The 13,699-nt window shown below is 46.7% G+C and overlaps 1 protein-coding gene across 1 annotated transcript; it reads left to right on the top strand.

Annotated features, from left to right (window-relative positions):
* The first annotated feature begins 2,489 nt into the window (after positions 1–2,489).
* PTS (6-pyruvoyltetrahydropterin synthase) lies at positions 2,490–7,554 on the top strand. Its single transcript, XM_050911031.1, has 6 exons — positions 2,490–2,563; positions 3,484–3,563; positions 4,978–5,000; positions 6,030–6,086; positions 6,407–6,477; positions 6,998–7,554. The coding sequence occupies exons 1-6, from the start codon at positions 2,490–2,492 to the stop codon at positions 7,137–7,139; spliced, it is 447 nt and encodes a 148-aa protein (XP_050766988.1). The 3' UTR covers positions 7,140–7,554.
* Positions 7,555–13,699: the final 6,145 nt, after the last annotated feature.

The raw sequence follows: 13,699 nt of genomic DNA, 5'->3' as shown, positions 1-13,699 counted from the left end.
GAAACAAGGATTCTACATCAGGGCTGCAGCACTGTGAGAAGGCAGAGGGAGAGGCTCATGGCAAAGCTCACAAAGCCACCAGATGGCAAACACCTCCCGTTGCTGGTGCTCCAGCCCTGCCAACCGGCTCCCTCCTCTACTGCAGCCGGCCCCCTGTCTGTAACTTGCCATGTCAGTCAGTGGAATTGCCCTCCTGTAGCCTGTCACCCACAGGGGGAGGGAACAACCCCCAGCGAGGTCACATCCCCAGGACTGGAAGACGAATGATGCTAAGCAAGTGCTTAATGACGGCGGGTAGAGTTCTGCCACCATTGCTGCTCTTTTTTAAACTTTTTTTCCTTGGTGAGGTGGGAAGCAGAAAGGCAGTGTCAGAGGTTCATGTGCAATCCTGTGTTAATTGCAACCAGTCGGAGTACCCAAGGCACAGCTGTAGATCAATATTGCAGGGGAAGAAAGATGCCCTGCAGTGCAAAGTCCATGCTGTGTTTATAAAGCTGTACTTCAACAGGATGCAATCCTAGCCCCTGCCCGTGTTGCGTGCACACAGGCTGCACTCCACTTCCTTAAGAGCTTTTTTTCCTCCTGTTCCTGTTATACAGAGATCCTGTCCTGAGGCTTGGAGTTTTCCCACTCTGAAAAACTGGTAGATACACTCTGTTATCCCTGGGGCACCAAGAATTTCCAGGAATTAAGGGAATATGCCGACGCAGGTACCTCCATTCAAACCCTTGCAGCACTGAGAAATCCAGGTTCTACCCCCTCTCCCAAGCTTTCTGAAAATCACCACACTTCAGGGATTCCTCTGCTTGAACTCCGTGAATGTTATTACCAGAGTGCACTCCTTCAAGTCTGTCAGGTTCATAACCATCCCAGAGGTCAAATTAGTTTGCCAGGATAGAAAGGGAATAAACAGGCCTGGCAGCCCCTTCCTGTAACTGGTGCAGGGAAGGACTGCTGTGTACACTTACTTTAACTAAACCATCTCGAATCAGGCACATGACCAGGGAGCGGGGTATTCTCAAAGGTTTAACAATAGCTCCTCAGATACCACAGCGCTGTGGAATGGACAGAACTCAGTTATTTTAGGTGGGTAGGAATCAGATCCATGAAGTTTTCTCAGTCCCTTCAGGTAAGTATTGCTTTGTGAACTGCTTCTCTTTGGATTGCTGTGTAAACACCTTACAAGTGCATTCACAGCCTGCCAACTTTCCTTTCATAGGCCCACCCCTGTGCACTGATGCATTTATAAACACACTTATTGCAATTGTCATAATATAAGAAAACACAAGCAAGTCAAACTGTTGGCCTGCAGGCCAAATCATTGCTAACATTACCTCTACAGGATGAATGAGAGGATGAAATGCCTTGAAAGAGGAACGTCAATGAAAAGACAAAAGGCAGGATGCACAAATTTCAGGTCTCTGATCTGGTTCTGCAACAAACCCCAGTCCCGCCCTATAGAAAGCTCCTCTGCCGTTCGAGCCTGTGTTGTTTCACTGATGCACTTTTTTCAGTGCACATGTCAACTCATTCTGTTCCTGGGCCTCACATCCACCAGCCCAGCAGCCTCGATAATGCAAATGAGGAACGTTGATGTAGTCCAAGATAGTTTTTGTGTATGTTCTCTAAAGCAGAATTTGAACTAAGCTGAAAGGTTAGCTCATCAGTACTCAACAGCATCACTTCTCCCTGTACCATTGTACCAAGCCCACTCAGACACAGATGAACAACAGTGATTTGAACAACAGCGATTTGAACAACAGCGATGTTTTTCAGCCCCACATTCTGTCCTTCAGACCTGATCCTTCCCTCCCCTGGAAGCCCATGTAGAAGTGTTTTAACAGCTGCTTCTTATCCTCATGGTGATCCCCACGATTTTGATTGCTGTTCTCAGACAGCTTCCAGTTTTCTGCATCACTCAGTGATTTAGTGAAGTGAGCTAGTAAACAGCTGGTGTAGGAAAGCATTTGCTACAGCAGATCACACCGATGGTCCATTGCAGCTGTTGTCGTACCTCCCCATTTGGTAGGACTGACACAGTGGCTCTTAACAGCCTTTTTTATTTACTCTCTGTGTCACTGGCTCATACAAGATCGCAGTATGTGTGCAGGAGACATTAGCTGGGGACAAGGAGGAGCAGCCAAGCTGTGGCAATAAACAAAGCAGGCATTTTGCCCACTTGCGCGTCAGGGCAGGGCGAGGGCAGGCTCCCGCGCCCACACGCCGCGGCGCGCCGAAGGGAGACCCCGCCGTAGTGTCCGAGGGGAACAGTCCGAGGAGCTGAGCCCTGCGCCCGAGGAAACAGGCGGGCGCCCCGGCCGGCGCGGCGGGGACGGCCCACCCCCGGCGACTCGGGCACCGCCGCGGCGGGCCAGCCCGCGTCCGGCGGGCGGCTCCTGCGGGCGGCGCTGCCGAGCCGCCGCTCCGCCCCGGGGCCCGGATGGAGCCGGCCACGCCAGCACGCAAGCACCGCCCGCCGCGGCCCTGGCATGGCGCCGCCCGCAGCCCGGCTGGCGCGGCTCTCCCGCACCGTCTCCTTCAGCGCCTGCCACCGGCTGCACAGGTGAGCGGCCCCGGCACGCCCGGCCCCGCCGCCTCGGGACGCGGGCACACCCGCGGAGCGGCCGCGGCAGCCCGGCTCCCCCCCCCCCCCCCGCCGCCTGGCCCTGGGAGCCGTCCTCGGTGGAAAGGCACAAAGGCCTGGCAGAGCTGTGGGGCGTTTGCCTTAGGGCATTGCAAGTGACCTCTCCGGAGCCGGGCGCACGGAGGCGGGGGCCCATCTCAGCCGGTGTGCGTGGATGCGTGCCTGCTGTCGAGCGCCTCCCGGTTCTCCTTGTTCTAGTCCGTTTTCTGCAGTCCGGAGTAGGCAATCCTGATTTTAAACGTCAGTGTTTAACTAGGTTTAACAAGAACTGAAGTTTTGTTTTTAAATGGGGTGAATTTTCCCTGCAGTTTGTAAGCAACTCACTGTGGCCCTAATCTGTCACCTTTTTCTCAAAACATACATATTCATAAGGAGTGCGTTGATCTGAAATGCTCCTTGGAGTAGGCACTTCAGTTTCTTCAAAGGAAAGATTCAGAGAGGGAAGTCATCCTTTGTACTTCTTGGAGAACCTCCCTAAGCTTTTTTAGTTAAATAATAATATTCATAGTTTGCTCCAGGTGTTTCCTCTTAGCAGCCCAAGTGATTTTGCCATATTCATATGTGAATAGCTGTTAGTGTTTATACAGCAGTGGTATAGGCAGTTGTTACGAAACCTGCATATATAAATACAAAACCACAGCAAAAAAACCCCATTGTCAACAACATCTTTCATGGACCAAATACTCCTCCGGTGCTGTTTGTGCCTCCTGAGTAGGAAAAGCTAGTGGGTTAAATTTGGGAGAGTGAATAGATGGAGGAGCTAGAAAGCAATCACAGTTGAAGTGAAGCCGTGAACATCTGTAATGGATCCTGCCATGCCACGTCTGTATTTCTCACAGTAAATCACTGAGTGATGAAGAAAACCTGAAGGTGTTTGGGAAATGCAACAATCCAAATGGCCATGGACACAACTATAAAGGTAAGGAGTTGAGTTCCATGCTTACACGTGTAGTCACGGACAGAGGCTGCTCTCAGGCAGGCTGGTCTGAATGCAGAATAACGCATGGGAGAGATGAGCGATTCATGTGTCTCAGCAGTCTGGTATGGCTTTTACTGGCTGGTTTTGGGTTTTTTTACAATTATAAGGAATCCTTAGCAGCAGGGGGTTTGAACCATGGCATGGATTTGCAAGCTATTAAGTTAAATAGATAATAAATATTTTTCTCAAAATGTCACTTCATGAATCAAATCTACTTGTTTATAATCTGCAAAATCATTGTGTTTTGAATGAAGATTTCTCTAAGCAAAAGACATGCAATTTAAACACCCCATAAACTTTATGTGAATGTTGTTTTCACAAGTTCTTCTGCTACAATCTATAACCTGTGCACATAGAGTCAGATCTCTCCAGTTATTAGGCTGGCTCCCCGTTTAGCACTGTGTATTGTAGGTATCCTGAAACCTCTGCTACAGAGCTACTAGCTTTGCCAAGACAGGTTGACAGATTGCTGGATGGAAGACCTGCCCCTCATTTTAAAGCTGACTTACAGGCACAACAGTTCTTGCTTTCTCATATGAGAAGGACATTCCCATTGTAAAAAAAATTGGTGGAAAGCTAGGGAGATGCCTCTAAAACTGTTCCTTGGGGGGGGGGGGAAGAGAGTGAGAAAAAGAGCACAAAGGGGCTTTTCCACCCCAGAGGAGAATCACAACCATGCTCAAATCACTGTCTTTCTATTTTTGTGAGTTCCCCAGTGAGCTGTGATTTGGTTCTCAGCTCCTGGCGTTAGTGGGAAGGAATGCTGAGCTTGTAAGGATGATGTTTCCAAGCATTTGTCTGTTTCATTGAAAGGACTTTTGGGTTGAAGTGACACCTTGCAGTAATTCTAGTTCTTAGAGAGTTGGCAGCCACTCCATCCCTTACTTTCCTTGTCTGGTGTTCTGTTATGTCAGAAGACTTATAAGCTGACCCCACATCTTATGGTCTCGGGGGTGTGGTGATTGTATGGGCACCTAGGGTGTCTGCGTTGTCTAGAAGACTTTGCTGATCAAGAGACTCTGACCTTGAGTGTGCAGGGCACAGGCTGTCATAGGGAATAGGTACTTGAGAAGCATCTAGTCTTATCTCTGCCTGCAAGGGGCACTTCAGGGATAGTGGTGTGTCTCTGGGCACGAGACCTTGGAGGATGACTTCTTCCACGAGCTGGGTGACTCTGAGTCACTTCTTTGTGGAGTGGATACTCATTTTGTAAAAACAGTCCCACTTTTAACTGCTGGGAAGCCTGCACCAGTCCTTGTAGATTAGCGATGAACGGGTTGTCTGTCCCAATCAGTAGTGTACTTTGTTGCTAGGTTCATGGTGTCATCATGACCTGATGTTTTCTTTTTTTCAGTTATAGTCACTGTGCGTGGAGAGGTAAGTGCGACCAACATTTTTTTTCCATTCCTTAGGGTGGCAGGATAGATGGGTCCCTGTCTTCCACAGTACTGAAGTTCTAGCTAAATTGCTAGGTTTCCCAGGGTGTTTGTGGAAACTCTGTGCATATCACTATAGAAGAACATTTTCCATAATCACTGTCCTATTCACCTTGCCTCTTAAGAAGGATTTGCAGGTGACCATGTTTAAGTCCAAGGTTTGTAATCATCCTCTGGGCACATCACTTAGTCTGCCAGAGCCTCTCTGCAGAATATATAGGCTCTGGTCAGATCTGTGGGGCACCTTTGGATGACTGCTGAGCCACAGGGAGGCTTAGCACTTCCAGTAACTGATTCTGTCTGCTATTTTATCAAGGTATTTTGCTGCAAATATAAAAGGAAATTCTGCTTTTGCAGTTGTTTTTCACCCTTCATCCTGTCATTGTTCTGTGTATTCTGCAGAGTTGTTTAGATAGCACTTTGGTTTTGATGTTTTCCAAACAACTTTTTGAGGATTTCCAGTTCATAGGAAAGGGGGTTTCTATTCAGATCTGAAACTAAAATTTTAAAGCCTCTTCTTTCTACATTCTCCAAATATGCTGTGAACTACACAACCTGATTTCATTCCTGGAGCTGTGCCTTCTCCAGATGTGAGGATGCCCTGAGCTCAGGCTGGTCTCTGTTTTGTCCCTGGTTGTTCAACCCAGCTGTTTAATGCCTGTTTTCCTGCTTATGGTCATGCTAGATTGTTGCTTGAAGACTGAGTGTTTCAGTGAGTTTTTCTTCCCTGGTGTCAGCTTTTATGAGAGAGTAGAACCACTGGAGTTGTTTGTATGCTCCTTCTAGCCTTTGGGAACATCACAGGAGTAGAGTTGGAACTCAGTGTGTGAAGGTGGAAAGATATTTTTCTTGTGGCTCAGATGTCCTGAGTGCACAGATAACTCACAGTCTGATTTGTACAGGCTCATGGCAGCCTTGGTAATAAGGATGTGTAGCTAGGCTACTAATCTCCCTTTTGTTTTCCCTGCAGATTGACCCAGTCTCAGGAATGGTTATAAACCTGACAGACCTGAAAGAATATATGCAGGTAATAGCACTATTTTCCTACACATCCCCTGGGAGAATTGGTTAGAGCTTAGCAATTTGTCTAGTACCAGGGTGGAGACATGGTGAGTTGATGATGGTAGGAAATAAAGAAGAAATTAAGGAATGATTGAAGACTAAAATGCTTTAGCACTGTGATGTGAGGCAGTACCGTGTCTCCAGCTAGGAAGTTAACAGGTGAATGCAGGGCTCTTATCCTTTTTTTACATACTGTTGCCTTGCTCCAGTCCCATGTGCATGGTAATTTGAACCTCAAGTCCACTGACCAACGGGGACAAGATTGTCACTGTTTTCTTTCTGCAGGAGGCTATCATGGAACCGCTTGACCACAAAAACCTGGATAAGGATGTGCCGTACTTTGCTGAGGTTGTGAGGTGGGTGATGGGGACTCCTCGTGGCATTGGTTGCAGGGTCAAGGAACAGTCTTCAAGGCTTAGTCCTACATCTGAAAGAGCAGCCTTCATACCTGTGTGTGTAACACACCTGTGGCACACCTGTGCATGTCAGGTGCTGGGTGCCCTGCCTGCCTTCCAGCCCCGCTGCCATGCAGCCTGCCTCACTGTGCCGGGCCGCTGCAGGCCTGCTGGGGCAGCTGCCATCCCACATGCCAAGGAAGGGATGCTCGCACCGAGGAGCCTTTTGCAGACTAGCACTTGTGACATGAGCCTGCTCTGTGGACAGCTTGAGGAGACAGATATGACCTGTTAATTAGACCTCATTTCATCCATGTTTGCTGGCAGTGGTTCAAGCCCCACTTACATTCAGGGTGTCATCATGTGAAAGCTGCCCGCATGGCTCCCTGTGGCCTTTAGCATCCCCCTTGGCACATTCTGGGTACAGCTTCCTCAGATGCCATTGCTGTCAGTTCTGAATCTGCTCGTGTTTCACTTTTAGCACCACAGAGAACGTTGCAGTATTCATCTGGGAAAACCTCAAGAAGCTCCTGCCCATGGGGACTCTTTATAAAGTCAAAGTGTATGAAACAGACCAGAACATTGTTGTTTATAAAGGAGAAGAAACCATCTCTGAGAAGTGAAATGAGCTTAAGCTCAATTGGTCAGAAACTCTGCTGCATAATCAGATCAGTGGATTACTTCAACCCTGCTCGCTGTATTTCCTACACCTAGACATTGGTTATGTATTACATAAGGACAAATACAGAAGTTTCACAAGAATTCTTGCAGCAATCTAGCAATTCGAATTCTCAGAATTTGTTGATTTGTCTGCTTTTTCTCAAGACATTCCTGTTTTGCAAACCCAAACCACCAAGCTGATGTGAAATTCACAATTGTGCCATGTTAAGTAAAGCAGCCTTCTAGAGAGGAGATGGCCTGGCAAAATGTATGTCCTGTCCAGTCGCAAAAGGCTTTGATTTTTCTCTAATTAAACATTGGATTCATTTATGATTTTTAATAACCTGAGCTTTGGTGTTGTTTTGCTTCTTGATCAAATAGAGAAACATTCTTGAGAATGAGAACTACATGATTCTCTTTTTTTCTTCTTTTTTTCTCCCCCGTGCTACAGGCTCATTTCTTCCTGTGGCTAGCAGGTCTTTCTCTGCATAAGGAACTGGTATAGTGAGCAATATAGTTGTTCACAAAGCAATTCCCAATCCAAACTGCAGAGCTAAAGAGAATAGTATGTTGTTGAGAATCAGCATGGGAAGCTGAGGAAACTGCGAAGTCGGAACATCACAGCCCCAGTGGTGTCAGAGTGCCCTGATGCCTGGATGAAAGTGGAAGTAGGCACGAGTGAGCCCTTAAAGACTGGTTATCCAGCTGGTGTCCCAAAGATGCTACTCTTGTGAAGTTTTGCTGAGAGAACACTTTTCGTCTTAGAAAATTCTGGCTGACTTTGTCTCATTGTAGTGCAAGTACTCACTTTGATACACTGTGGTGCTATGTCAGCTCAGGGCAAGTACAGACATATAGACATAATCCTCACCTTGCTGAGGAGTCATCCCTGCTACAGGAGACTTTCCATTCTGCGTCTGATCATGGGCAGCTGAAATAGTAGGGGAGGACCTGTGATACCTTGAGTCCGTATCCACTGAAGCCCCCTGAAAGCTTGTTGGCACAAGCAGCCAGATCAAGCATGTTTTTCTTAGGGAAGTTTTTATGAGTTCTGTAAGAACAGGATCAAACTCTCTCATCTTTCTGGAGAAAGCAGCCAGCTCATGTTCCTGCTGCGATGATCAACAGTTATTTGGTATCTTCATCATCAGAATCCCATGTCGGGAAGGCCTTGTAGACAAAAGAAGCACTTCGTATGCATCATTCATTAGGGCTGCAGGTTCCTGCTGTCACTTGGAGATTAGGAGATGCGACACTGTTCAGCATAAGTTGTTACAAAAGGATGAGGCTGTGAGATGAGTTTAAATGAACACTAACAAAACTATTATGAAGATTCCTGAAATTGTAGGCATCATGTGAAAGTGAAGTGCTGGAAGAGGAATGCATGTAAAACCAGTTAGGGAACAGTTACTGTACAATTCCTGTGGTTAAGAGCCATAAGATCAACCTGTCTGTTCAGAGGCAGAAGCGATGGTACTGTGTGTGATTCTTTTTATCACATGAGCAACATCCTGAAGAATAATTAGGTATGGCCATGAAGAATAACTTAATGCATATAATTTAAAAAGTGATACCCAGGGTAATAATTCCCTTGCTTTACAAGGAAATTATGCATCTGAATAATGGTAGCAAACGACACCATTTAGAAAGGTTTAATGAAGCTTACCTAATAGTTAACCTTGCCTACACTCTACTACAGGCTGAGGGTAAAGTATCCTTCTGTAGCTACCAGTTCTGCTAGAAAGCAGTTTTTATAGTTCCAAAAAATACTTTGGCTGCTTTCTTTTAAACCGCGACTGCTTTATATGAGGACAATTTTGTGCTGTCTCCTGCCTTGATCCATCTTTGCTCAAACTTTCTGGATGAGCTTCTAAAAGGGGATAGTAAGAAAAGACTGGAGATGAGGGATATTCCAACCTTCTGTCTTTGCAGAGCAAAACTTCTGCCATGGGAGCTTTTTTCCCCCTCTTAAAGGTAGTGCTTTGGTGAATAATTGGCTGAAGGTTCATTTCAGTGTAACCCAAGTAGAGAGTGCTCAGTGCATCAGATGAAGGGAACACACTGTTGACACACTGTTGCCTCTTCTCCCCCTTTTTTTTCCCCCAGATGTGGAACCAGTCAGCCTTTTTCAGTGTGGGCTCTGGCCAGGGAGGTTTTGCAGCTTATCTGAACGCTCCTGCTGGTCTGTAGTTCACTAGTGTGATATGTCATTCCCGTTTGCTAAAATGATGTAAATCATACTGGATGATAGCTGCTGATGATGATTCACAAAGCATTTGGTGTCTTCAGTGAGTCATGGAGACTAAAACATATCATGTGGTGTCTTTATCAGAAGAGTAATTTAGCTGTTGACGTTGTTGACAAAAACCAAGCAAACAAATAGTTACATCTGTATAGCACAGCCCATTGCTATTATTAGCATGAATTCAGATGCTAGGCCAGAAAAAACTAGCCCAAATTCCTGATCTTTTACTGCAGTGCAACATAGCTCTGACAAAGTCCTACAATAGCTTGGGCATTTATATTTATTGCTGTGTTGCATGTTGGAGATGTATTCATATCCTTTATTCTGATCTCTCCAGTTTAAATGGCAGCAGATCTGGGGAGACGGAAGTAAATTCCTTGACTGGGTAGTGGCTTGGGTGAAGGAGGTCAGCAGTATCAGAGCTGGAATTGTAATTGCCTACGTCCCAAGAAATTACAGTGTATTCTGTCCCTTATCCTGCTTAGACGGGTCTTAACCTTTGCAGGTGCATGTGAGCTCCATGTAGGGAAGTCCCTGTAGGAATCGGCCTCCAAATTCACAGGGAGGGAGAGTTATATAAGGAGAGAATTAACTCACATAATTAAACATTAAGCATCTCTGTGCTGTAACTTAGTTACTGAGTGATGAAATTGTTTGAAGGAGAACTGTTCAAGTGATGGTGGGGTCCAAGACAGCAACTAAAAGGTCAAAGCTGATCCCTGGAGAGTTACTGTAGGAGCAAGACTTCCAGCTTTAGTACGCATAAATGTAAATAGCAGTATAATGACAGCAAGACCAGAAATGTGCTGTGTTGTGTTTATTAGAGACTGAGGGGGAAGACCCAGTTCTGCCTTCCTGTCACATGGAAAGATAAATCGTCAGGGTATATAGAAGAGTAGTGCCAGGGCAGGGACTGAGTGAATGAGGAGCCTGTGCAAGAAGCTGGCCGCGTTGGTTGCTTGCGCTGCACTTGTGCTCACGTGCTTCAGCTAATGTGACCATTTGGTTCTGCCAACTAGAAGCAAAGCAAAGCAAAGTTTGAGGCTGCCCAATTTAAAAGGAAAGCTGTTTAGCAGCAGCTCTTCTTTTTAATTAATTTTCTAGGGAACATTTTCCCATTCTGCCTCACTGCAAGGAGAAAAAGTCTTATTCTGTTTTCTGTGCTTGAAAGACAGTGACCACAGGAGGACTCTGGGTTCAGCCCCAGCTTTTGCAGTGTGGGGAGTGGGAACTGATTGTTTTCCCATGATGTCTGAAAATATGAAACAGTGCACAGCAAAAGGGACACCATTACGAAAGGATCAGCAAAGCGAAAAACAGCAGCTAGGACTGAGCCAAGTTCTGCCACTCAGTCTTACGTGCCACTCCCTAGGCTGTTATTTATAGTTCATTGTAGCCCCAACAATGACCAAGTTAATAAATAATCCAGGCATCGCTTCTGATGAGGGACTATGTGTGGGACATGGAGCCCCCACCAGGAGCTGTTCCTCCGAGGTCAGACGACTGGCAGTATCTTACGATTCCTGAATTGAAATTTGCCTATGTAACATGGCTTCTTTGTGTATGTGCCCAGTGCCTGGAAGGCAGAGAAGGCTGCGGGGGTGTTCACAGGAGCTCTGCCTGCTTCGGTGCCCAAGACTGGCAGTGCCTTGGGAGGGAATGAGAGGTTGAATGAAGCAACAGGGAGCCCCCAGCTTTGTTCTGCAAAAAGGTTGGGAAGGTCAGTGTGAACAGAGCTGCGGGCTGTGGGGAGAGAGGGAGCTGCTGTCACTAAGAGCTGGTGAGCTGCCGAGGGAGGGGGCCCATCCCTGTCTGCCCCAGAGTTCCCAGCTGAGAGCTGGAGGGCTGACTTGCTGGCTAACATTTTCCTAGCTGCTCACTGCATGTTCCTGATTTTCCAGGGGTCCTGCCTGGGGTGGGTGTCTGCAGAGACACAGGCCAGAGATGGGAGGAAGCCTAGGGGCCCTCAAACACAGTTCCCTCCTCCTGCAGGCAGTCATTGTTTAGGCTATCCAGTAATGTATCAAACTGTACTTTAAAGCTCATTAGGATGTTTGCTCCATCCGTGGCTCTAATTACCAGTAGTCTTTGTGTGTGCAATGGGGAGGCCAATTGGAAGTAGAGCGTAAGGCCACAGGGAAAGTGGTGCTAGTGAAAAGAACAAGTGAAGGGGTTAAGGGGCATTTTGTGGCTCTCCCTCTGCCATGAGCATTATTTGTCCTATGTACTCAGTGAGGCCAGGGCCTGGGGAAAAGAGTATATACCACATACGTACAAGCGGAGCTGTTTTATGGCAAAGCCATGGTTTGGGCATTCTCAGATGTTTGTGTGCTTTGCCCATTCCGGTGTTCTTTTCATTGGTGTGGATGTGGGTGTCCGTAAGTACAACAGAGTCAATAGGATGGGAGGGAAAGCAGGCTTTTACTGTACCAGGGGTAGGATTTGTTTATTCAGACACTGCTGAAGCACTGGTTTGGAAAACTCAATGGCTGCTGAAAAAGTTAAATAGAAATGTCTGTGGATGTGGCAAAGGACTAAACAATGCTGTCCCAAGACAAGGCACTTCTGAGCCAAATGTTTCTGCTTCAGATTTGTAGGTATCACCTGACTCTCTCCTGTTATCCCTATCCCTCCCCAGTGGGCTGCTGAGAGAGTAAACATTGCCATATTTCCACCAGAAAGGGACAGGTACAGCCAAGAAGAGACCCAGGGCTGAAACTACATCTTGTTCTGCAGCAGTGGGATTTTGGAGTGATGTAAATTAAGAAAATAATGTTTAATCCTGATCGTTGGGTTACTCCCAGAATGAGTGATGCACTTCCTCCTGTTATATCTAGGGTAAGATATATTAATGAGAAGTGAAATCTGTAGTCCAAGAAGTTTGGGTGGTTCTGCTGATTTTTTTGAGGCAGTGTGTATCACCTGGGATAGCACAACAGCTATTAAAAGTTCAGGAACTCCAGGAAGTCAGTGGAAGGGTGGGAAAGATTTTAATGGAGCTTTATCCATTTGCTGTAATCACTCTGTCAATTATTAATCAATGTTTTAAAGCTAAATACTTCCAGTAACAGATTCCTACTCATGGTTAACTCAAGATTTCATAGACGTGTCCTGAAGAATTGGGCTTCAGGGCTCATGTGATTAACCCTCAGAGCCACTTCTCTGCCTCTGTAGACAGTGAAGTCCCTGTCAGATGCCATGTCATTGACTTTGTACCACCCTCCAGCTGGCAGGCACTCCCAGAGGTTGTTCCAAATGCGCAGAGCAAGGCTTTATGCTGTGCTGTGAACGGAACCAAGTGATTTACAACACAAAAGAAGAATTGTGTTTGTCCTAGGCTTGTTTCAGGCCGTGGATCAGACTGTCAGTCCATATTTGCTGCCAGCTATGGAGTCTTTCAAACAATGACCCGAAGTTTCCCCAGTGTGAGACCCAGAGACTGTCACAGGAACAAAGGTTGAACTAAGTCACTAGATTCTGGGTCCTGGATGAATTGAGCTAGCAGAAGGGAGCCCGAGACTGAGAGACCACAGAGCCCCGGATCCAGCAGACCTGGCTGACTGCACCAGTGATCCCTGACCTCCCAGCACCACAGCAGTGCACTTTAACACTGGGTGCTCTTTATGGGCAGCTCTCTGGCGAGTGTTGGAAATGGGCCAGGGAAACAAACTGTCTCGTTTCCATGGACCTTTCTCATATCAGCCTTCCTGGTCATGCATGAAAGCATTGTGGCTTTCTCAGAAGTGAAGACAGGCTAGAGAGCTAGAGAGAGAGCTGCCAAGGGGGCATTTTGTAGGAGAAAGGGTTGTCTTAAATGTGATGACTCCTTTGTCCTCTACATGCATCCACAGAGCTGTAGACCTTGTTGGTCTCTGCCGTATGTTTCTGCTGCAGAAATCACAAGTTCAGCAAAATACTTGACATCCTGGTCCAGATTTTGTGGTGGAGTGGCTCCATGATAGCCTTTGGGGCAAAAAAGGAAGACATGGGCAGCTGTCCTGGTGGTAGGGCCAGATAATGTGCCATGTTCTTGTCTCTTGGGACATTTAGCTCTGAATCAAAGGAGGGTCTTGCTTTGCTTGCACTTCAGGGTTGGACACTGAGGTGATGCTAGTTCTTTTCTTAGTGTTATTGACAGCTATTATGTTTGGCTCTTTTTTTTTTTTTTTATTATCTACAGCAGTTTCACATGTTTTAGTCTCAGCAATGTCTTTTACCCACTGATGTGAGCTTTTTGGATGTTGCAGGCCTCACCCTTATTTCCCTTCCTGCTGAAGC

Source organism: Gymnogyps californianus, chromosome 25 (assembly GCF_018139145.2).
Source record: "Gymnogyps californianus isolate 813 chromosome 25, ASM1813914v2, whole genome shotgun sequence".
Taxonomy (NCBI): domain Eukaryota; kingdom Metazoa; phylum Chordata; class Aves; order Accipitriformes; family Cathartidae; genus Gymnogyps; species Gymnogyps californianus.
This window is presented reverse-complemented; position numbering and strand designations above follow the sequence as displayed.

What these genes read in the sequence shown, in the direction of transcription:
- PTS (XM_050911031.1), top strand. Translation starts at nt 2,490, where the DNA reads ATGGCGCCGCCCGCAGCCCGGCTGGCGCGGCTCTCCCGCACCGTCTCC. An exon ending in GCCTGCCACCGGCTGCACAG is followed by an intron (nt 2,564 to 3,483) that starts GTGAGCGGCCCC and finishes TATTTCTCACAG; the next exon opens with TAAATCACTGAGTGATGAAG. An exon ending in CCATGGACACAACTATAAAG is followed by an intron (nt 3,564 to 4,977) that starts GTAAGGAGTTGA and finishes TCTTTTTTTCAG; the next exon opens with TTATAGTCACTGTGCGTGGA.